Raw genomic sequence first — 24,901 nt, 5'->3', positions numbered from 1 at the left:
ACAGGGGGAGCTGGAAGCCATGATGCACCAGAAAAACTATAATATAGTGGCTATAACAGAAACGTGGTGGGATACCTCACATGACTGGAGTGCCACAACTGATGGCTACAAGCTCTTTAGGAGGGATAGGCAGGGAAGGAGAGGTGGTGGTGTGGCTCTGTATGTTAGGGAATGCTATGAAAGCTCAGAAATCAAGTATATTGATGATGGGATCAAGAGTGTTTGGATTAGATTAAGGGCCAGTAAAGCTGATATTGCTGTGGGAGTCTGCTATAGTTCCCCCAATCACAGATTCAGAGCAGTGAGGTGCATGAAGCTTTCTATAAGCAATTGGGAGAAATCTCGCAGTCACTTGCTGATGTTCTTGTGGGAGAATTTAACCTCCAAAATAATCTGCTGGGAATGCAACACTGCAGACAGAGAATAATCTAGGAGGTTCCTGGAATATGTGGAGGATAAATTCCTCACGCAGCTGGTAGGTGAACTGACAAGGGAAGACTCCCTGCTGGACCTCCTGTTTGTGAACAGAGAAGGTCTTGTGGAAGATGTGGCTGTTGGAGGGCATCTGGGGAACAGTGACCATGAAATTAAGTTCTCTACTCTTAGAAGTGTTAGGAGGGGGGGCAGCAAAACTGTCACTTGGGAGTTCAGAGGGCAAGCTTTGATTTTTCTTGGAGATTACTTGATAGAATCCCTCAGGAGTCAGTTTTCAAAGGTATAGGAGTCCAGGAAGGCTGGACACTTCTTAAGAAGGAAGTCTTAAAGGCACAGGAGCAGGCCATCCCCATGTGCTGTAAAAGAAGCCAGCAGCATAGAAGGCTGGCCTGGCTAAATAGAGATATTTGGCTGAAAATCAAGGGAAAAAGAGTTTATGGCCTCTGGAAGAAGGAGCAGGCCACTCACAATGAGTACAAGGATAATGTTACCTTATGCATGAAGAAAATTAGAATGTCCAAAGCCGAGCTAGAAATTATTCTGGCTTTCAAATTAAAGGACAGCAAGAAAAACTTCTACAAATATATTAATAACAAAAGGAAGACCAAGGAGAGTCTCCATCCCCTGCTAGACCCAGGAGGAAATACAGTGACAAAGGATGAGGATAAGGCTGATGTGCTTAATGCCTTCTTTGTCTCAGTCTTTAGTAATTAAACACCTGTACTGAGGGAAGCCAGTCCCCAAGACAAGAGAGGAGGGCCAGGAGCAAAACGTCCTCCCCACAATCGAGGAGAAGATGATCAGGGACCTGCTGCTCTACATCAATGTCCACAAATCTATGGGGCTAGATGGGATACATCCTGGAGTACCAAGTTAGCTGGCAGGGGTGCTCGCCAAACCACCCTCTATCATTTATCAGCAGTCCTGGCAGACTGGCGAGGTCCCAGCTGACTGGAAGTCAGTCAGTGTAACACCCATCTATAAGAAGTGACAGAAGGATGATCCAGGAAACTGTTAGCTTGACTTCAGTTCCAGGAAAGCTGATGGAGCAGATCTTCCTGTGTTCCATTATGCAGCACATGTAGGACAACGAGGTGATCAGACCCAGTCAGCATGAGTTTATGAAAGGCAGGTCCTGTTTAACAAACCTAATCTCCTTCTATGACTGGATGACCCTCTGGTTGGATGAAGGAAAGGTTGTGGATGTTGTCTACCTTGACTTTAGTAAGGCACTCAACACTGTTGCCAACAGCATTTCCTTAGAGAAACTGTCTGCTCTTGGCTTGGATGAGCATTTGCTTTGCTGGGTGAAAGACTTGTGAGATGACTGAGTCCAAAGAGTTGTGGTTAGTGGAGTGAAATCCAGTTGGCGGCAGGTCATGAGTGGTGTTCCCCAGGGCTCAGTACTGTGACTACTCCTGTTTAACATTTTTATCAGTGATTTGAATGAGGGGACAGAGTATACTCTTATTAAGTTTGCAGATGACACCAAGCTGGGTGGAAGTGTCAATCTGCTTGAGGGTAGGGAGGCTCTACAGAAGGATCTAGACAGGCTGGATTGCTGGGCCAAGACCAATTCCATGAGTTTCAATAAGGCTAAACGCCATGTCCGTACTGGGTCCACAACAACCCCCCAGTAGTGCTACAGGCTTGGGGAGGAGTGGCTGGAGAGCTGCCAGGCAGAGAGGGACCTGGAGGTGTTGATGGACAGCCAGCTGAACATGAGCCAGCAGTGTGCCCCAGTGGCCAAAAATAGCATCCTGGCCTGTATCAGGAGTAATGTTGCCAGCAGGAGCAGGGAGGTGATCATTACTGAGCTTTGGTGAGGCTGCACCTTGAGTACTGCATCCAGTTTTGGGCCCCTCACTACAAGAGAGACATTGAGGTGCTGGAGAGGATATAGAGGTGGGCTACGAAGATGGTAAAGGATGTGGAACATATGCCATATGAGGAACAGCTGGGGGATCTGGACTGTTTATCTTGGAGAAGAGGACATTGAGGGGAGACCTTTTTGTTCTCTACAACTACTTGAAATGAGGTTGTAGAGAGGCAGGGGCTGGTCTGTTCTCCCTAGTGGCGAGCGACAGGGCAAGGGCTAGTGGCGAGCGACAGGACAAGGGGAAATGGCCTTAAGTTGTGCCAGGGGAGTTTCAGGTTGGATATTTGGGTAATATTTCTTTACTGAGAGGGTTGTCAGGCATTGGAACAGCCTGCCTAGGGAGATGGTTTAGTCACCATTCCTGGAGGTGTCTAAGAAAAGGGTGGATGTTGCCTTGAAGGGCATGGTTTAGTGGTGTTGATAGGGCTAGAAAAAAGTTGGGTTCAATCTTGAAGGTCTCTTACAGCCAAAATTGTTCTATGATTCTATATTGTATATCATATCACACATATATACAATTTTATATAATTTTATATAAATTATGTGTTTAACCAAAATACCTGAACTTGCATTATTTGCAATCTTGGATATATTTCAACCCAAATCTTTGGAGGTGAATAGCTGTACACATTAGCCCAACATGACATAGAGCCTTTCAACCCCAATTCTAAATCAATATGAAGTTTCAGTTAGGAGCCACTTACCCAAACAGAGAGATGAGAGGAGGAAAAAAGCTGTTTATGACCTACGTGCTGCTTTAATGGGTCATTATTATCGAGGGAAAAAACCTCAACCCAAACTCCACCTTCTCACTCTATAATAATGAAAAGGTCCTGTAAGCAGGTGTGAGGTCATGCTTTCATAACTGTTAAATTTGAAAGAGTTCTTTGTCCCCTTATTTCTAAACTGTATGAAAACTTTATATATATCAGTGCTGTGAAGACAATTATCCTGTTGTAATGAATCGCCAGACTAAAGGGCACTTATAAAAATATTGCCAAGTCCCCCCAGATTTTGGCTACCACCTTGTCTGCTAAACATGACCCTCTGTTGAGTTTCACATGAGGTGATTTTTTGTAGATGCAACTTATTACAACCTGAATAGCTGATAACTGCCATGATGTGTGTTCAGCTTCTGAGTTTATTATACTAGAGAAGTTTTTCTCATTGTTGCCGGTTAGATAAACCGCGGCATAAGTTCTTCCAAGGAGTTAATTCAGTGGTCAGTGGATCAGTGACCTCTCTGAACTGCTAGCATTAGGTGGTATTAGCTGGATTTTATTTAAACTACATACAAAAACGTTTCCCTTTGTATGTTTAAGAGCACGTCCTGGTTGTATTTTCCTGAGATTTTCATGTGTTTATAAGTATATATTTTAATTCCAGTCACAAAAAGATTAGTATGTAAATTATATAATTACTTCAGAAGTAAAATGAAAAAATAATGAAAAATATTGCCTTGTTATACTTCTTCTGGAAAATGAAAGGTTATTAGCATAGACTTCCTCTAAACATAATAATTACCATATCTATGTGAGGAAAAGATAATAGTTCTTTTCATCTTTAATCTGAAAATTTTTATCTCTTACTATTTATGTTACAAAGAAGTTTCTGAGTTAAGGGAAAAACTGTTGTATTCTAATTCTTCATTAAAAATAAACAAGAAATGGAAATACTAATAGTGAAAATGAACCTAGTTTATCCAGTAGTAAAGTAACTATAGAAATAAAAATGCTTGCATATTTTAAGTTTAATATTGTGTGTCTAAATTCCTTGGAGTGCCATTGATAGAATTTATTTGAGAAGTGTGAATAAAAAAAAATTACCAATCACTATGAATTTAATCCACAATTAGAAGTTCTGATGTAGCTGGACAGTCAAGGGATCAAATACATGAACTATAATCTTTTGGTTGTCAAAACATTCACATATGTTCATATTTACTGATGCAGAAATGATAACTTACATACTTTAATAGGTATTGAAATTAGTTTGCATATGCATTTTGGAAAACTGACTTTAATGACAGTGTTTAATGCTTTCTTATTTGCAAAATTCAGGAAGTGACATTTTAAGGTTCTCCTTGCTGATCAATTCTTTCCTCTTATGCCTTATTATACGTGAATTACAGTACAACTGCATCACTGTTTCGTTATTTGCACAGGCATTTTGGTCCTAAACAGAATTTTATTATCTACAAAGCATAAAAACACCCAGTACTGCAAAGAATTAATTTAGAGAACCTAAGCATATTGCACAGAACATAAAGTTGACCTTTACCGTCTACAGCTTTTGGAATGGAGTGGGATGTGGAACACATCATAGATTTAATGTGGCACAACGCTGTCTGCAGAAACTTGGGTGGGACTGTGACTGCCTGCCCATTGCACCCGATGATTGAATCTGCTGTCACCAGCATCCTGATAATAATGAACATTCAGCTTAACGACCATGATTATGATTATCATAATTGATGTGCAAGTGCAGTATGTGAGGATCATTACAGCTGAACTGTACAGCAGAGAAACATGCCTTAGTTATGGATAATTTTACTTCTATGCATTGATTGGGATAAAATATGGTTTTCAAGTTCAACAGGCCAGCTTAATATAATTTTAGGAAAATTTCTACATGTATGAATTGATGATTATGAGTTTCCCAACAAACAGTCATTCTAGCTGTTTGTTTTGAATTGTTTAATTCCATTAAGGACAGGAAATAATTAAGTAGTTAGACATTGTTGAGTGGAAGTCACTTATAGAATACTGCTACCATTAATCAAATATCAGGTTCAAATATTTCTGATAGGCATGCTCTTGCCTAGGCTAGAAAAATAGCCCATGTAATTCACCACCAACACAATTCTATTTTTGGTGGAGCAATAGAAGTTGGGCTGTAGTCAACACTACTGGCATTTTCACGCTATATTGTGTAGCTATTAGAGCAGGCAATAGCAGTTCCATATATAAATTATATTGCTTCCATATTTGTCACCAGAGGCAGAGAATTACAGGCTTAAATTCAGTCAGTGTAGATAAAGGCATAATCAAGAGCTTCAGTCAATTTTGCTGAACAGCGATTGCCTTCAATGGAGATTATATGTAGTTGCAGAAGTATTTAATTAAGCCATGACATAGATAACAGATAAACACCAGTATGTGTATGTATTTTAAGTTAGGGTTTGTATGAGGAATGCCACAAAGTAAGTATCATGCAAAGTATAGAGTTTCATTGATTTACGCTAGGTGTAAATTTGGCTCTTTGGACAATAACTGGCAGAAATTTCCTGTCTGGTATAACAGAGACAACAGACTATGGAAAAAATTCTTGATTGTTTACTTGCTTTCTACAATAAAGAGGACTGCAGGGATCAAATCTGTATGAATGTCTCAACTACATAATTCCTCTCACATAACTTAGCAAAGTTTGGACTTTCTATGATGAAAAAGAAAACTCCTTGTATGTACAAGGATTTAATCTTGTTTTATATAGTCTACTGCCTCTGAAAGTTCAGTAGCCGCTGTGGTTTTCCTTGTTGCTCACGTTATGGAACAAGTGGAATTGCATTATCAGGTAAGGCCCTAATTTCCAGATATATGGGAAGAAGTTCACAGGGAAAACCTAAGATGGCCTGAAAATCTCAGTGCTTTAAAAAGTGAGTGTGACAATTTTACATGACCATGGCCAACCCATTTTCTTCTACATTCTTCTGAGACCACTGTGTCCTGTGGTTCCACAGCAAATTTGGTTTTGTTTAGTATAACTATGAGGGAAAAATAAAATGACAAGAGGGGGATGTGATTTATTATGCTCGAAAATTCCTTTCATCCCTTGTAGGACCAACAACATATAATAATCATGTCTAGTGGATGATGTCATCTGGCAGAATTGTTTGATACACATTTCATGCTTTTTCATCTCTGACTACACTGAAATTTATTTAAATTTCACCATTTTTCCGAACCTTGAAGTGATTGGACTTCAGATAGGGATAACATATGTGTGAAGCTTTAAACTTTTGATCTATCAGATTGTGACTCAATTACAATTTTTTTTAAAGGAATTTTCTTATTTTTGTTTTAATTTGGAAAAAAATTACACAAGATTTTTTTTCTAATATAGTGTGATACTGGCTAATTCATGTGCATCTCTACATCAGTCTCATTATACTTTTCAAATATTTGAAGGTTGTATTTACTAGTATACTTTGTGACAGAAGTTACAATGAGAAGACTTAGCATGTATTTTGAAGATCAGTTTCTTAGTTCCTAGTTCACCAATCCACCTGCAATGTGTTTTTCTAGGCAGTGTAGAGCTGACATACTGTGGCAGCTAGAAGTGACTGTACTGCAGAGGAATTATTAGATGATCTGTAACAGTTTGATTGTTACCCCAACAGTTTCCTCCTGAGTCCTGTCAGGGGTAATAAGGGTTGTTGCACTCAAGCAACTCCTGGCCAGTGACACAGCTCCTCTATGATTATTGCTGCTGGTGTGACTTGTTCTATCCATTGAGATGCTCCAAATCGGCCCTTAGTTTGAGTTATCAGCTCTCTGTTCCCAAGATAAGGCTACTTTCTGTCACTTTTTTTTCCTGTCCTGAGTCCTGGACCAAACCAAATCATTTAAACACAAAGATCTGGAAGAAGAGTCTTGACTAATTTAATATCACAAACTAGCTTAATAAGTAAGTGATCTCTGAAAGTGGGTAACCGAAAGTAGCTTAAAGCCACTTTTGCAACTTCTACTTCTGTTTTTTTCTTGTTGTGTGGTTTTTTTTGGTTGTTGTTTTTTTGTTTTTTTTTTTTTTAAGTAAATGTCATAATGTACTGTTAAGAAGCAAATGCATTAAAAAAGTCAGGGGCATGTCCAGCAGTAGGAACACCAGACATTACCTCTCATTCATAGGGCTAAAATGAAGTATCTCTTATTTATAAGATGCACCTGTTCAGTCTTCAAAGAAGGCAAATGACAATTCCAAGTTTTGACAGTTAACATAATGATTGTTCCACATTCCTTACTGAATGATTGTGTCATAACAAAATCTATTTTTGCAGATATGAAGATCACTTTTAGAGCTCCCATTGGACAAGTTCCTAAGCTGTAGTTTGTTTCCTCTGAGAAAATTCTTAAGGTGACCACTGCTGGGCTGCTTTTCAAAACTGGTACTCAATACATGTAATGCAAATCATTAATAGCTGTCAGTGATCCGTCAAATTACTTTCTTAGGTGTAAAAGAAAGATGTAAACACTGTGAAGCAAATCAAAATACAAAAAATCTATCGCTGACTACTGTTTAACTAAATGCAGAAAAGAATCTGTGAATAGAAGGCAAGAAAGAAAGGCTGGAAAAGCTTTCTAATGAAGGTTACTAATGAGTTACAGGGTCTGATTTTAAGGGAATACTGCAAAGTAGTGACTTAAGAGTCAAACCATTCAGTTATTTGAATAAGAAAAGATATTGTCACCACTCTTATCAAATCCATTCTGGTGGTTATTTGTAAGGGTTTGTCAGCAACTAGTTGAATATTTTATAAAACCTGATTTTCAGTTCTGTAATCTCTCAATGGAAAAATGCAGTCCCTTGATGATGATCCAAGGCTTTGAAAAATAAATTGATTTGAAAGAGAAAATTAGATGGTACTTATTATACTGTCTAACTAGCAATCCTGTGTCATTTGTCTGTTGGATGATAAATGTCTTGCTTTGCCTACCTTCCTCATTTAATAATGTAACTTGTATGTAGCATAAAAGAAAATCTTGCTTTTTAATAGAAGCTAACTTTAATGAATATTTCTTTGAGAGAGATATAGATATGCTTTAACTTTCTAAATAATTCCCGTTGTACACATTGCTTAAACATTTTAAAGCCTCTTGTTTAATCAGAAGCACTTTAGAAAAAGAGTATCTTGACCAATTCCCTCAGTATGTGCTTAAACTACTTTATTGTAACTAGTGGCAAAGCTTTTAATTCCAGAAATCAGTTGAGCTGGAAACAGTAGAGTTTGAAGTTACACCTAATTTATTTGATTTCTACCTGGATATTATTTTCTTTGTTGGAATTTAAGATCCCCACACAGAACTAAGAAGTGCCTAGCCTTGCCTTTTGATGGCAATTTCGGAAGGTCTGTTCAACAATTTTGGAATTAAGTAATTTGTTTATATATCTGTCAAACATAATGTATTTCCACTGAATTCAATTTGTAATGATGTTGAATTAAAAAGGTTATTTTTTGAAGTCAATTAAAATTCTTTATGGAACATATCTGCAAAAGGAAGCTACTTATTGTTTGTTAATGCTCACCTAGACCTTGTTTGTGATGATTAAATAGAGCTGAGATGAAAGCAGCAGAAAGCTCTTCATGATCCTCTAAGAATCACATGGTCCATATAACTGTTGAAAAATACAAGTGTGAGAACTCATTCTCTCAGCACATAGCATAACCGAGATATATCCAAGGAGCTAGATTAGTTTTCATCAGATAAGGAGCTAGTCCTTAATGAATATCACCACTATGTAGACAAATGCTATTTAGAAGGACCGTTATAGAAGAAATGGTGTTACCCATTTTCATTGAAAAATAGACACTTTAAAAAAAAAAAAAAAATCTGTAGGTGCATATTTCTGGTGAGTTTGCAGACTGAAATCTAAGATTAGAAACACATATTCTGATGACTTCTTGCAACGGATACACTTAGGACTACAGATTGTTGCATCTTAAAATGGTGCCTGAATGACATGTTTTGTCACCCTGACCCATTATGATTGAATAGTTTTATAATTCGTAGTGTTGTTATACCTATAGCTGTTCTGGATGGATTCTAAGAGGTTATGCTAGGTATATGCCCAAGCTGAGAGAAAGACTGCAAGTTTTTATTGTTTTGATGATCTCTCCAGAGAGCAAGAATAGCTTATTCTTAGAGCAGCAGGATTTTTTTTCGGTGCAGTAAAATGGATTTTAGAGTAATCTACATTCCCTGAATAGGAAGAATAACAGTAAAAGATAGCTTTGAGCACTTATGTTGGGGTGAATGAGTAATACAGACTGCTTGTTGTTTTAATGGTTTGACATAAGTAGCTACTTCTTCTTTCTTTAAAATTTGTATAATGAATCAACTCTGAACTTGTTTGCTCCATTTTAAATAGTAATATGATATTCACTTTGGAATACACTTCAGTGTTTATTCATTTAATGCAACGAAGAGCTGCTTTCAACATGCCCTTTATAAAGTCAGGTTAAAAGGGTGTTCCACCATGATAGAGATAAGAATCTGTATTCTTTCTTGTCTTATAGTTTTTGTTGATCTCAGCACAAAATACGTTAGGAAACTGAAAGGCATATCCACATAAGGGGTTATTTATGAGTAGGTGTATTACCATGTGTTAATATTCTAGAATGAGAGTTATGGAATTATTCAGGAATAACCTTTGCACTTCAGATTCAGACTTCACTTCCATTTAAATAACCTTGCAAGCTTTGATGATTTAATGTGCAGAGAAAATAGCATCTAAAGTAAAGGGGGTAAGGTATAAAGGCTGGGATGCAAAACAGATACTGTGTGCAACTGTATTGTTTTTGTTTTCCATAATGAGACTATCTGAGTAGGAATTTACGTTTTGACTGTGATAACAGGAACTAATAATATTCCCAGCCAGTAGCTTTGAGATGTGTTAGGATCTCTCACCTGTAGTTGTATGAAGGAATGACAGCATAAGTGGAAAGCACTCATCACTAGCAACTGAATGCCCTGCCCTTTTAATGTATAACTTGAGAGATATGAAAGCCTCAAACTTGGGGGAGGGGATGGGAAGAAAAAGAGAAACAATAAAAACATTGCATATTAACAGACTTTGTGCGCTAATGTGAGGCTGTTTGATTAAGCAGTGTAGTGTCAACCATGTCTTTCTTCTAATGCTAAAAGTAATGCACATAGACAGAGTGACAATCAGAGTACAGCCTCCCATCAGCTGTAATTAATCTTTTAGTTAACAGAGACTAGAAAAGCTTCTCATCAGCCTCTTGTGAAGTCTGAGGCACCCTGTTTTTTGATGTTTGCATTCTGAGTAAAATTGTCCCCACCAGTTCTAACAAATTGAAACACCAGGCTAATTATGGCAGCTAATGAAGTGTGTGGAATGGTCACAGCTTGTCGTGAAACTGTTCCTTCAGCTCAGATTAGAGTTTCATCAATCACTTTTTTAAACTGATCCAGAATTGCTTCTGCCCAGTGCTTGGCATTTTTAATGCTGTTTCTGTAATTGGTTTTTTCCCCAAAGCTTAGGCTATTTTTTGAAATATTACATTCTCGGGACAGGACTTACAAACTCCAGTTTATAAAAAAACATTTCATTATTGCCTCTATCAGCTGATCAAGTGCTAGAAAGCTAATAAAAGAAGCAGAAATATAAAATTTGATATATTGCTTTTAATCCAGCTAAAGGTAGCAATAAAGCATATACACATATATGTATATGAATCATTATTACTGTGGGCTGGATGTATACTGCAATCTCATGAGACATGGTTTGTGGGCTGGATGGTTGAAATCCCACTGAAGGACCTAAATGAAATGAATGAGTTGGTCTTAGCTTATTTCCTAGTGGATTGTGGTCCTCCATATATCATTCAAAGAGTTTGGTGTGATTTGTAGTTTTTGCAGATGCCCAAGCCTTTGGCAGGAGGAAGACCGAAATGTATTGCTATTTAAAGAATTTCAACACTTCAGGTCAAATCCAAAGTGCTGGGAGAAGTATGGGAAACTTTCAAGTATAACTTGTACTGCTACTAGGCTGTCAATGAATAAATTAGCATATAAAACATTGTAAAAATTCCTAGTTCCTGTTCATTTATAAGATATAATAGTACTCGGCTATACATTGAAAGTTCTGCATAGACATTAAAGACATAGATGTTAAAGTTTAAGGCTAAATTCTTTCCTTAGCATGGACAACAGAGTGTAGAATTTAGTTTGGAAGTTATCAAACTGAAAAATGAAATAAACTTTTGCTTATGTATGACCACAGAATATGTTTGCACAAGTTGTTACATTTGGTATATATAGCATGCATTCATATCAAAACCAACACAGCATGATTTTAGTTTTTGAAGTATTCAAAAATATTTTTTACATGTGTGCTAATATGTGTAATCCATTTCAGTTTTTGAAACACTGTTGAATCTGAAATAATGTTTGGCTATAAATATTTACTGTTCCTCTCCCTGAAGTTTCTTAATCAGCAGCACTTTGACAGAGCTAGGTTCATGTCAGTGCCAAAACAAATTTGTGGCCTCCGAGTGAATTATCAGTGTTGCTGATGCTGTTCCTGCACTGTATCAAAGAACTGGTGGATTTGCACAAGAGAAGTGCCGTTAAAAAATGAGGGAAAATGTGACATGCAAAGAAGATACTTTATCATGTATGAATAAGTACAAACAGAAAAAAATAGAAACAGATATTAGTGTAAGAGCTGTTCTGGTTTTATTGATTAGTAGTGCATTTGTGATCACTGGATAGGAGTTTTTCCAGTGTTAAATGATCTCCAAAGTAAGCTGCCTGCAAAATGAGAAACACCTTATCCTGTTTGATCATATCAATCTCTTCTGAAGGTGGTTTATGTTTCCAAACAAGAAAGCTATTTTCCTCTTTAGCTTTCATTGCTGCTAGGGCACATATTTAGGTAGTTGCTCACCAGGAGCCCCAGGTTATCTTCTGCAAAGTTGCTACCCAGCCTGTCAGCCTCCAGCTTGCTTCATTGCTGAGGTTAGTCTGTGCCAGGTGCACGTGTTCATGCTGTATTTTGTGAGGTTCTGTCAGGTCATTCCTCTAATGGGTCTACATTACGCTAAATCATAGCCCTCAAGTGTATTGGTGGACAAACCCATTAGTTTGGTGTTGTCCATGAGCTTGACGAGAGTGCTTTCCATCTCTGCCTCTGTTTTACCAGTGAAGATATCAAACAGGATAGGTCTCAAGATGACATCTGAGGAAGTACATGTGTACCCAGGTTCCAGTTAGAGTATAAACCATTCATTGCTACCTTTTGAACCTGATACTCCAGGCAGTTGTTATGTCTATTAGTCTGCATATCGAGACTATAATCTGCCAATTTGGTTAAAAGGATTCTCTGGGAGACTGTGCTGAAAGCCTTGCTAAAGTTCAGCTACACAGCATCCACTGTTCTCCTTTGATCTGTGTATCTAGTCATTTCATCATGGAAAGCAATCAGGTTTGAAAACATGATCCAGAACAATGTCAAACCAGATGATATCTAACTGGAGTACTGTTTTTGCTGCACATGCCAAATACAGTGCAATCAATGTACTTTTTAAAAAATTGATTCTAAACAATTACAACATTTTTCAAACAGATACAGCTTAACCTAAGAAGATATAAAGTATTTTCACTTGACATTTTTTGACTCAGGTTTTTTCCTCCTTAACTCCTAGTGGCATGATTTTGGCAAGTTAGAGATAGTTGCAACTTGATCTTGGCAGGTTAAACATTTTCTGGCTTTAGTCCAGCAGGTTAAAAGTGGTTCTGAGTTTGTCTTGGCAGTCAGCACTTGGCACTGGCTTATTTTCAGCTGGAAAGAGAATGTTATGATTGAACAGATTAGACAATGAAAGGGGCAGCTTATAAATGGCATAAGTCAAGATAATCATTCCTAACTGCATTATTTTCTAATACAAATCAAAATGTGTGATGGACATAACAAGGAGTTGATATAAAAAAACAAGCACTATGACAAAAATTTCTTTTACTTTTTCATCACATGTGCTTAAGACTCTGTTTTTCTGTACACAGGCATATACTGTTAGGCATAGTTCTATCTCAGATTTAATAACTTCATAAAAGGGTTACTCATCAGAGTGTTTTCATGCTTGAAAATGTTATTTGTACATCTTAAACACATTAAGATGAACATCTACTCCCCTTTTCAAAAGTGTTTGGTTAAAATGCCCTGGAATAAGTAGACATTTTCATGACAATAGCAGATAAACACCTCCTGGGATTCTGAACACCCACCTAACTATTTCAACTGTGCATTTCGTTTTTAGTCCAGATTCAGTAAAGTTCAAGGATATCCAAGTATGAAATAGCTTGTGGAGAAATTCACGTTGGTTTCTTAATTTAATTTACTTGCAAAAAAAGAGTTGAAAAAATGTAATATTATCTTTGGCAATTTTGGTTCAGATAGAGACTTTCAGAACAGAATTTGGGTGGTGGTGTTTCGTAACATTGACTAAAGTATAGTATAACATGCACTGTAACTTACTATGTGGCAAATTATGCTTTTAATATTAATACATGCAAAGTGTTTAAATAAAGGTGATCTTCTTCAGTAGATTAGCTTTGTAAACATAAATTCATTATCAGGACAGTTATTTATAAAGGAGAATGCATTTCTTTTTAAAGCATTGCAAAGCTAGTACATGTTTGGACCAGTGTCTGGCTTGCAGATCATCAATAAATCGAATAAATGAACTTGGAGGGTACAGTTGGGAGTTCTACCCTTCCTTCCCCTTGGACAACCTCAATGACTGCAGGATACTAAGTAAATGTAACAAATGCAAATTTGGACCAGAAATCTTCATTGCTGGTTGTATTACACATGACAAAATGGGCAGGCTAGTTTCAGATCCCAGGTTACTTTCAGAGAGTCAATACTTATGAGAAAAAGTAATTCACTGGACCAAATCCTTCCCCTTTTTTTTCCTCTATCCTTCCTTGCACAAAATTTCATCAAAGCCAGGAGATAATTTCCCTCTACTTGGGAGAAAGCGCTATAAGGCTTGGCATATTTGTAATCCTTAATGAACACAGCTGTTGCAAAATATTTTATTTGTTTATAAATATTTGTGCTCCCCTTGTACAATGACTCAAGCTATCGCATTCTCGAAATAATAGTTATTTTCTGTCATGTCATATAGCTTAATTTGTGCAGTGAAAGTCTGATATGTGGGATATGTTCCTTTGTCCAAACTGTTTCTAACGATGTGGGAGCAGAAATAGGCTCCTTTCAAGGCTAGAACACATCCCCTCCTACCTTGCACAGAAGAGGACAAGAAGTTTGAGAGCTTGACTTATGTTAGCTAGTTGTCTCCAAAGCACAAATTAGCACAGCTTACCTGCTGAGTTAAGAAAGCAAACTTCAGTGAGCACAGATTAGTAGCACAACACTTTGTTCTCAGAGTATTAGGGAAAGGCAGGAATAGAGTTATAATTTCCGTGTTAGACTGTCACAGAGGAGCACATTCTGCTGTGCTGCTTGCACTGGACACGTCATGCAGGAAGAATCTAAATATATGTGATTATCAGATCAGCAGTTTTTCAAATTCATGAACCATAAATAGAAATCTTTCATAATTTCTAGCAAGCATGGTTTGAGTTTGCTTTCATCGTTTATAATTCCGAAAGATGAAATGTTTAAGAGTCAGTGATAGTTATAAATGTCCATGAAAATTCAAGTGTAATAATAATGAGATGTTTGTTACATAAATTAAATAGCAATTAATATTTTCTCTTTCTGTTTGGAAGATAGGATATTAAAATAGTGTTGTTGGATTTCCTACTGTGAACATAATTTCCTGGGGTTTTTTTAACAACACATTATCATACTGTCAATAAAAGGCTAAAACTAAGACGCAAAAGAGCCTTGCCTGATATAAGTGTAACACAGAAGGTTATAAAGTTGTCTTTTATGATGGCTGTACAATATCATTTTATTTTAAGATCTAATAGCAAGTTGATTCAAAGGGTAAGACTTGCACTTATGAAGTCATTAAAGCAAGTAGAAAATTGCCTACTACCATAGTCACCCAGCCTTTTTAAATCAAAGAGTTTTATTGTTGTTGATGATGTTTGCATTTGCAGGAGGTAATTAGAGAATGAGTTAGACATCGTACTCAGAGCCCTCAAGCTTGTTAGAAAGAACCATAGACTTCACTTGCCAAAAAAAACCAAAAACGCAGGCAATTTAGGAGGGAAATTGCAGGCAATAGAGGGGAACAGGGTTATAACATTTTAGGTCAGTTTGAATAGCACTGTGTCAATCCAAAATACGGAGAAGCTCATAAAATCTTCATGGAAGCAGAGTTTTTTTCACAGCACTTACCCAAAAGAGCAAAATTTAGAGGGTTTGGAATTGGCAGCCGTAGTAGACAGTTGAAGGAGGGGATAGGTGATGGCTCCTTGTTCTCCTCTGCGTTGCGCTGGCTAGCTGGGTAGGGGAAGATGTAATTCTGCCCCCTTCATCACAGCTGTGGTCACTTGTCCGCTGTAGCACGGGGAACTCTGATGAGGCACTCTTTTCCCTGGAAGTCAATACCTCTGCACCGGCACAATGAGATCCAGTCCCTAAGGCATGATCCAGGCTCCTGTTATTATCTCTTCTTTGAAGGGGCTAGTTGACCCAATTGGTTAACACATTAGCTTTTCAATTTTATAGCCTTAAGTCACAGAAGACCTATCCCTCGGTTTTGGATATTTCTCCACATCAGGAAGCAAAATTGGCAGTCTGTGCCCACCAGCCACAAAAACAGAGTTATGCCAAACAACTGTGTCCTGAACTTTATGGCTAATTAGCTGTTGAAGCTATGCCCAAGAAATAGGTTCTGTTGCCCGTGGGAAGAAGTGTGTAGCCATTATTAATGTCGCAGCTCATCTCTCTGAATAGGTCTTATGAGCAGTGCTGCTTAAGGAGTCTAAATGTACAACAGGGAATTAAAAATTATAGTACCCCTTTCACTGACTGAAATATTGTAAACTTGTTTCACTGGGGCCAGGATTGGTGTCAATGTACTTTGTGTGAAAAGTGCAATAGAAGCATTAGTATTTGACAGCCCCGGTTGAAATAAGTGAAATTAATGGAGCTCTTTTCATATACGACAAGGCCATGGCACCCCTTTCATGCTGCTTACAGACAGAGAAAAGTCAATACTTTTTTATTACTTGATGCTGACCTACATTCTGCACTACAAGTGCCAGGCCCACTAATTGGTTTCAGTTGTGAGAAAAGTTTGCCCCAAAGAAACACTGGAGCAGATAAATCAATCTTTTTTAGGGTAGCTTAGTGGGTTTTGAGCACTTGAAATGACATTTGTGTTGTATTGACAGAATGGGTTGTTACACTCATTTTGTCATGTCAGAAGGCCCTGTACTAGTTGGAAGTATTGTTAACCAGTATTGATAAATTTGCTAAGAATAAAAGTTAGCTGGATCAACATTTTACTTGTGTAACAGCTTGCCATTTCTGGTTTGCTTCCTTGTTAGAGACCTGCGTGGCCATTAATAGGTCAGGAGGCTTACTATGACAGCTCAATTTAAAGCTCTAATTTTACTATTACAAGCATTAGGATCATAAGGAATACATAAATATGACCACTTAGTATTAAACAGAGGGGGTTATGGACTATGGCTGTACAGTGGCACCTGGCAGGGCTGCCTAGTTTTCAAATGAGGTGTTTCTCAGCTTTGTGCAGAAAGAGCTTACCCTGTAAAAAGGATGTAACTCCTGGATGGATATTTATGCAGAATTTCCCATTGCACCCTCTAAAGTCTTGATGTGTAGCTGTGGGTGTTGATTTCAAGCTGAAGAAAACCGAGTTTTGTTCTCTGCTTTTGCTATTCAGTTGCATGAAGACAGAATTAGTATTCCAGCAGTGGTGCACACTTTTCAGTTATTCCTTCTGCCATTGATTCTTAATAGACGATACCTACAGTTGCAAGTCTCTGTAGGAACAACAGATATAATGCTAGCACTATAAAAATTTTTTCTGTGATCCAAACCTTTCATGGATTGATTTACCTTTTGCATAGCACGTGGTGTCATGGTTGACATCATAGATTTGTACAGTGCCCTCAGTATTCTTGTAATTGGCTCAGAAGAAGATTCGATGCTCTGAATTACTGGTGGAATACCTTTCATTAAAGAGGTTATACAATTTATCTTTGAAATATCTTCACATGCTGCCTTTTCTAACCCATGAGGAAAATCTGCAGTGGTACAACCTAATGTAAATTTAATCTCCATTTATGCAACACATCGAAATTTTGCCATTACAGAGGAAGACTATGCAAAACTGTCAATCAGGTATCTTAAGTTTATTGCAAGCTTTTTGTTCCAAGTTTATCATGTGCTTAACAGCTTCATGATTATTATGGACTTTATAGATTTGCCATAGGAAACTACCCAAGAGGAGTAATTCTCAGCAGGACCTGAGAATAAGTGGTCATAATGGCACTTTCAGGCCTTAAAATCTGTGACTAGATAGGCTACTGCCGTTTGCCTATTCTACCCTCAATCTAAAGCAGCTAACTTTCTACTTCAGTAAATTTCCAAGAAGACACTTAATTGTAATTCCTATCTCATTCGGCAGTGCATTATTATGTTTACGTTACGTTACGTTACATTACGTCATATTATAATTTTTATTGTGAAGTACTCTCAAAATTGCTTGGAAAGAAAAACTGTTAGTGCAAATCTGTCACTAGAAAATAAGGGAATGAATTTTCAAAGACATTTGAGATGATACATAGGTGTACAAGGTCTTAGTGTTTTGCCAGCATTATTTGTACATGGTGTGTATTTATGTATGTCTGCATACTCAGATGTAAAATTTCTATAGAATTTGCTTTAATCATAACATCCCATACATGATTCTATAGACTATGTGAGCATTTGGCAAATCTAAGCTATGATATCAGTGTGCTGATTGAGATAGATCTTTGGTGGCTTTTTGTCACCCGTTTTTTAGAACTGGTGAGTACACATGACAGTCAAGTGGTCAAATGTATTGAAAGGGCCTGCAGGTCTTGTTAAACTCTGTCAGTTGAACCTGAGTCACTTACAATTTTGCTAGAGAAAAAGGAGTCAAAGCATGACAAGTTTAAAAAGGAAGTGTTGTATTAACTTTTTCTGGGAATTTAAAAATAGGTCTCGATCCTCAGAATTACAGGTCTCTGATGCTGAGAGTTATGTGTCAAGATTTAAGAACGCATTGTGGAGAAATTCCATAAAGCTCAACTCCATGCTCCTGTGATTCCAAGACTGAGAAACTGTTGGTCAGTCTTACCAACATGTGGGAATTCATGTTTGTAAGCTAATTCGTTCCAGCTACCAACAATGAGAGACTGACAGCGACAATCATTTTGAAGCCTGGCATGTTTTTTCTCCACTCATAGCTTTTGTTCTTGCAGCTTCAAAAAGATAACCTACATGCCTTTGTAACTTCTATGGTGTGTAGCAATCAGCTTAAACTCAAGATGGTCCTGGCTGTCTACCAGAATTAGCCAGCAATGGATTGCAATGTGTCGCTCCATGATTTGAACCTATATTTCACCATCAAATTGGATAGACATGAGAACTTGGCTTCCGATTATCTTCCCTTTATGCTACTAAAATGATGCCATGGGACAGACTCTCTTCAGTGCTGTGAGGTAGATCTTGCAAGGCCAAGTCATATTTTCAGGCCCTACTTTCTCACACCACTGAAGCCTGATTAAAATCTATGTTTTCAAATACAGAAATGGCTGGTATTCTTTTCCTAAAATGATATTTGTATTTTTTATGTGTACAGTGCAACGTTTATCTGATATACATTCTAAACTTCTTTAATTGCTCTATCTGCAAAGCGAGCAACACTTATTTATCCATCAGACTTTCCTAAATGTGGTCAAACATAGCTGCTGTCATCATAATCGGAGCCAGTTGTTTAAATGCTCAGTTGTGAGTGTCTAGTGAAATAACTTTAAATAACAAGACAAACACTACAGCTGCCAACCCAAAGTAATCTTACACTGAGGGGGCGTGTGGCACAGAAAATTTCCTCTTTGTCATTTTGATTTGAGTTTGAAGCTGGACCTGGGCTTAGTTCCAGCTCAAAAAACTGTTCACTTCAAAGGCTCCTAAATCGTCCCAAGGAGCTAATTTTGGCAGCCAATTGTTTTTGTTTGGCCAGGCAGCCTAATAGCCAAAGCCGTCTGCTCCAGAAAATGAAGACTTCTTCAATGCTCAGACTTACCGTTCCTGATTTTGTCCTGATGTGGGGGTGTACACCTTTTATTGATCTCCCTGTCTCACCCCGAGTTCACTGCTTTTTGTGTTAAGCTGTACCTAATTCTGCTGCATGCAAATCAAAAATATATTTCCTATTTTCAAAATAAAGGATACTGCATTCTGCTCTGAATTACTGCTCAGTTCTAAATTACAGCAGTACTGTTTGCTTTCTCGGCAACTAAAGCTGGTTTTGTCCCATTCCCACGATCAATATTTAGCCTGGTGAATTTACTGAATTAAATATAATTACCCTCACTTTAGAAGGAAACTATTTGCAATTCTGCTGGAATTACAATAATATTTATTATAATAATTATATGGCCAATGTTTTCTACAGTAAGAAGGTGCTTGTGGTGTCAAACACACAATGAAAATAAAAATAATGTGCCACTCTTAAAGTATCATATAAAAATATGCAAATAGGCTGTTTCTGTTGGGTAAAGAAATTGGGCGATACAAGGCATAGAGCAATATTAAAAATTAAATCTCGTGGACAGTTAAGAATGGGGCAGCACTCACACACCTCACAGGGAGTTTTTCAATCTGAATGTATATGTCTACCTCACTGTTTTAAGATTTATGCAGCAGAACATTGGAGGAATCCTACCAAATATCTTCAAGTATGAGATGTAAGAAATGATGTGATCACCGTCTGTCAATGTGCGGTGAAGATGAAGCCTAGGTGGGCTGTGTCCGTGTTTACATGAAGCTTACCAGAACTTGTAGTAACTCTGTTGGTGAATATTCATCTGAGCTATGGTCTGTGGAATAGCTAAATCTAAGTTATTAAATAAAGTAAATGCTAATTCTGCTTCATGTCAGTTTTTCAGGAAATAAAAAAAGATAATTATGTTTTTAAGAGAAAACCAAACCCTTGTGAAATGTGTTGAAAGGTAAAATTCTAGCTTTCATTCACTCGTGGCCTCAGACATTTCGTGAAGACATCACATTTCCTTTTTTCACAGAGCATCGCGTTGAAGAGAGAAGACAGTAGAAAGTGTTCAGAACAACTTCATTCTTAAAAGTAAATCATCAGATCCTGGAAAGCTGTGGCATGTTACTTTCAGAAAGGGAAAGCAATGCAAACCAAATATTTTGTAATGCTGAAACTATTCTTAATATGTCATAGAATCATAGAATGGCCTAGGCTGGTTGCTCAAAGAAAATAATTTTATTAAAAATGCTTTAAAACCTTGATCTTAAACACCATGAACTTGCTGATCATTTGCTATGAGAATTTATTAGTAAGTAGCTAGATCAAAATGCTATTTAGAGTACTTACTTTATTTTACTTTCTTGTTTGTTTTCTGTATTTACATTGTACTCCTAAGGTACAGGTTCACTTGCAGTTAGCTTATTCAATTTAGTTTTGTAAGCATTTGTGTTTTAAAAATATTGAATGTAATAACCAATAAATTTTCCTGGAAGAAATATGCTCAGGAACCCCTCTGCTTGTATTTTTTCTGTCACTTTGTTGTCACTAATGCTTATTTTATTTATTTTTTTACCACTTCTTATGGAGGCAGTTTAATATCCACGTTTAAATGTTAAGCAAAGTAGAAAAGTTAAAGTACTGCAAGGATATCTTCCTGTCTTTAACCTACCTCATTGTCAGGGAGGAGATACACAAATGTATATGACATGATTTGCAAAAGACCATAAAATCTTTTTTTTTGGAACAGGCAATTTTTGCAGTGCTTATTGTTACTTACAGTTGGAAATAGAGATTTGCTTGCAACTAAATTGATCAATTCTTGTGCTCTTCAAAGTAATGTACATATAATATAAAAATGTATGTTTCATTAACAGTATTCTGCGTAATTTGCATTCTCACTCCTGTATTGAAATGTAACTAGAAAAAAACAGAGAGCTCTAAAATACCTTTAACAAAATAAAACCCAAACCTAACACTTTTTTTTTGTCTCTCTTATTTCTTTAGGACTTTCAAACAGTGTTACCATCGATTGTTCTCTTTGAAAAATTTGGAAAAACTTATTCCAGAGCTGGGCAAATAGTGTAATTTTCCTGTATACTGCACACTGTGAGACACCTGAGAAGTAACCAATAAATTTATTTCAGCAAATGCACAGTGTTTCTGTGACTGAGAGTCCCATAAAATACTCTTTCGGTAAAGTTATGCATGCTATGTCTGAAGCAGTGTTACTTGATTTTGCTTGATCTTTCAGCAATACAGCTTCCAAGATTTATAAAGAAATTTTCTTGGTGTGATTTTGCCAAAATCAAATGAAAATGTATTATCTTAGGAAAATAATTTCTGAAAATGCTATAAATTATTTTATGTAAATCCTTTATGATACGAAACCAAAGTAATCAAGTAAAAGACCTGGAATCACGTTGTATTTCTTACAGAGTTGTGGGTTTAACACTGAAGAAAGAAACAAAGTTTCAAAGTTACATCAAAGTTACATCTGTTGGTTTTTTCTCACAAATGTAAATGTGCCTGTTTCATCACTGTTGTCTGTAATCTTCAGTGTTAGTGTACATCCTTTTTGCATACTAATCCATTTCCACAGAAGGACAGGATGGGCTATTTACATGGAAGATAATATTTTAAATAATTTCAGCTCTTCTGTGGGTGACAGACCATCAGGGTTGAAAAAATAAAGACCCAACATACGCAATTTATTCTTAGATCCGTTTTTATATATCTACGTAATTTTCTTTTTCAATAGCTATGTATTTACTCCTTGTCCCCTGCTGAGCAGACTAGTATGTGGGTACATAATCATGGGATGCTTGGCGAAGAGGAACACATTTGATCACACAAACCTGATATCTGTGTGCTGTGTTCACTAGCAGCCAATCCTGAAAATTACTGAGAATCTTCAGAGCCCATTGCGTTTAAAACACTCAAAGAATTCAGCATCATGGGAAGACTCCAGCATTTCTTAAGAGCAAGTCATAAGCTAATTCTTAAAATGATGTGAGTGGATTTCCACAGGAGTTTTTTGCTGAATTCTGTAAGATACGCTGTTTGCTTTTCACATCATTTGTCTGTGTCTGAATCAAATGTACCTCTTTATCTTGGTAGGCTTTTTACTACTGAGTTTTGTTACATGATCCTTTTGTCCCCTACAAATGTGCAGAAAACTTCCACGAGATGTCTGTTTGTAATAATATTTTCTGAACTAGGAGTCACAAATTTAAATTCTGTAGATTTTCAGCTGTCAGCGTATGTGAAAGAGTTTTAGAGCTGTCATACACAAGAGTAAAAGCTCTTTCAATTCCATTACAGTAGGTTACAAGTGCAGGCACTGGCACTTTTTGAAGTTTGTCATTTTCAAGCTTTGAAAAGTTTATTCTTCTGCATGGCAATGAGGAACTAAATCTGGGAAGTCAGAAGCAGCCACCTCAGTGGCTGAGTCTCCTGGATAAGATTTAATCTGATCAAATGTACTGGAGTGCTTTAGTTGTTCATGGAAAGAATTGAACACGAGACACTTGTGCAAAACTGTTGATGAATAAAGATGTCGCAGTAATTTTTACAGGTGAGAGCTATCTATTTGATTGCTTCAGCTTTAAGGTAGTTCATCACAGTAATTCACCCTGTGTTGCCTTTTTAACTTCCTACCACAGTTTCCCATCAGTGCGATTAGAAATGGCAATGCCTTTATCAGATTAATCTTTCTTTCTGTTTCTTCCTTTCAGTATCTCTGACCCCAGGACAAAACAAAGCCCCCCGTGCAGCCTGTGCTGCATTGGCGGTAGTACTCATAGCTTAGGATCTGGAGCACAGATGGAGGTTAAACCCAACACTTCCAATTTTAATTGTTTGGTACACATACAATTTTCATATTCTTAAGAAAAAAACCTCAAACCACTTCTTTTCCATTTCTAAGCAGCTAGCTACTTGCCAGAAACCTTGTTACACAAAACCAGGTCTGTTAATTTTAGTAGATAAATAAGCATCTGCAAAATTAATTAAGTAGCAACCCATTACTTGCCAAGTTTGGATTTTCAGGTTCTTTTTCTAATTATGTTTCATAGGGAACCCAATATTTTTCTTTAACTAGAGTTAACACAGAATTTATGTTATTTGTGGGCATGTAACATCCAAACTATTTTGTGTGGCCACACTATAATCTCAGAATCCTTTCATTTTTCCTTAAGTACATTTGGCACTTACTCAGTGCATTTATACAAATATTTTGATAATAATTCTAGTGGGACCTTTACCAGTTCTTCCATTATGTAGAGACTTTCAGTTATTTTCATTACTCCCTTAAACTGCATGTAAACACATGCAGGAGTTAACAGAGGATTAACTTGAATATATTTTTAAATATAAAAACATAAAAATCTCTGAAACTCTGGATAATTCTTAACTGCATTTTTTAGTTTTAACTCCCATCCAGATGCTGCACAGTCCAGGAACTTTTGTGAGCATAGGCTAAAGAACCTGCTGCTGTGTTTTTTCTACACATGGATGAGGCTGACAGAGGAAAATCACAATACTGGAAGGAAGATCGAGTAATAATTTGAGTCAATCTTGTGACACCTTTAGCATACTGGAGTCCCCTGATTATGAAGGAAGCTCAGAACACATCATCTAGTGCAAAGAACACCAGTAGGTTTTTCCTATGTAGAGGAATTGGACACCATGAACAAGTAAAAAATAATTTGGAAGTGAATGCTAGCAACTCTGCAGTATAAAGGAAAAGAGATAAAAGATAAATTTTAGCTCTGGGGTAGACCTAATTTCTGTGACACTGGGATGGACTACCACATCCATTTGGTAAACCTCAGTGACAAGCAAGTGAATGTGTCAGGAAAAAGAAAATTTTGGTTTCCTCTCCTGTGCTCCTTTTGCTGTTTTGTATTTTTTTCATATAGAAAACTTAAAGCTTTTATCTAAAATTAATTAAAACCAAAATTTTGTTATTTTTATTCACTGTAATAATACAGTGAACAAGATAGTAAGAATTTTGATGATGTCATTATGTAGCCAGTCTATCAATATAAACACTAAGTCATTGTGTGATTTTACTTTACTCCAATTTTTCTTACTGATACAGTATAATATATCAATTTCAATTACCAAATTACCAATTTTATAATGTATTTGAGTAATGTTTTCTCAGTCTTTTATTTACTGTAGATTTTTCTTATTAATAAAATTATTGTTTTATAACATTCCAATACTGAATGGTGTGTGCTTTAGATAAGATTTTTCTGTTTTATAGGGGATGTTACAATCTATTTGCACAGTACAAAACCTTAGCAACTATATATCAGTCTTCAGGAAAAGAAGTGTAATTAATCACGACAGTAAACATATTTCAGTCAATTGTAGTTGAACAAATGTGAATAGTAAAACTTATGTAGCCAAACTACACCAGAGTGACTCAGTTGCTGGTTTTATGCAATAACAAAATAATGGCCTTCAGCATGCAGGGAGAGATGCGTTATCCTTGCTTTTCAGATGCAGAAACACAAATATATTTTTGATTTGGGCTGATTTAGTCCAGGTGCACAGACGTAAAAAATTACTGTTGAGCTTTTTGTACT

General features: G+C 36.8%; 1 protein-coding gene across 1 annotated transcript in view; it reads left to right on the top strand.

Annotated features, from left to right (window-relative positions):
* Positions 1 to 21,392, top strand: part of SPATA17 (spermatogenesis associated 17) — a 56,251-nt gene extending 34,859 nt beyond the window's left edge. Inside the window, exon 5 of the mRNA XM_009878824.1 lies at positions 21,312 to 21,392. Within this exon, the coding sequence (XP_009877126.1) occupies positions 21,312 to 21,392 (81 nt within the window). The remainder of the gene's footprint in view (positions 1 to 21,311) is intronic.
* Positions 21,393 to 24,901: the final 3,509 nt, after the last annotated feature.

This window comes from Apaloderma vittatum, unplaced genomic scaffold (assembly GCF_000703405.1).
Source record: "Apaloderma vittatum isolate BGI_N311 unplaced genomic scaffold, ASM70340v1 scaffold5021, whole genome shotgun sequence".
NCBI classification, from domain to species: domain Eukaryota; kingdom Metazoa; phylum Chordata; class Aves; order Trogoniformes; family Trogonidae; genus Apaloderma; species Apaloderma vittatum.
The sequence above is the reverse complement of the archived record's forward strand: the minus strand, read 5'-3'. Positions and strand labels throughout refer to the sequence as shown.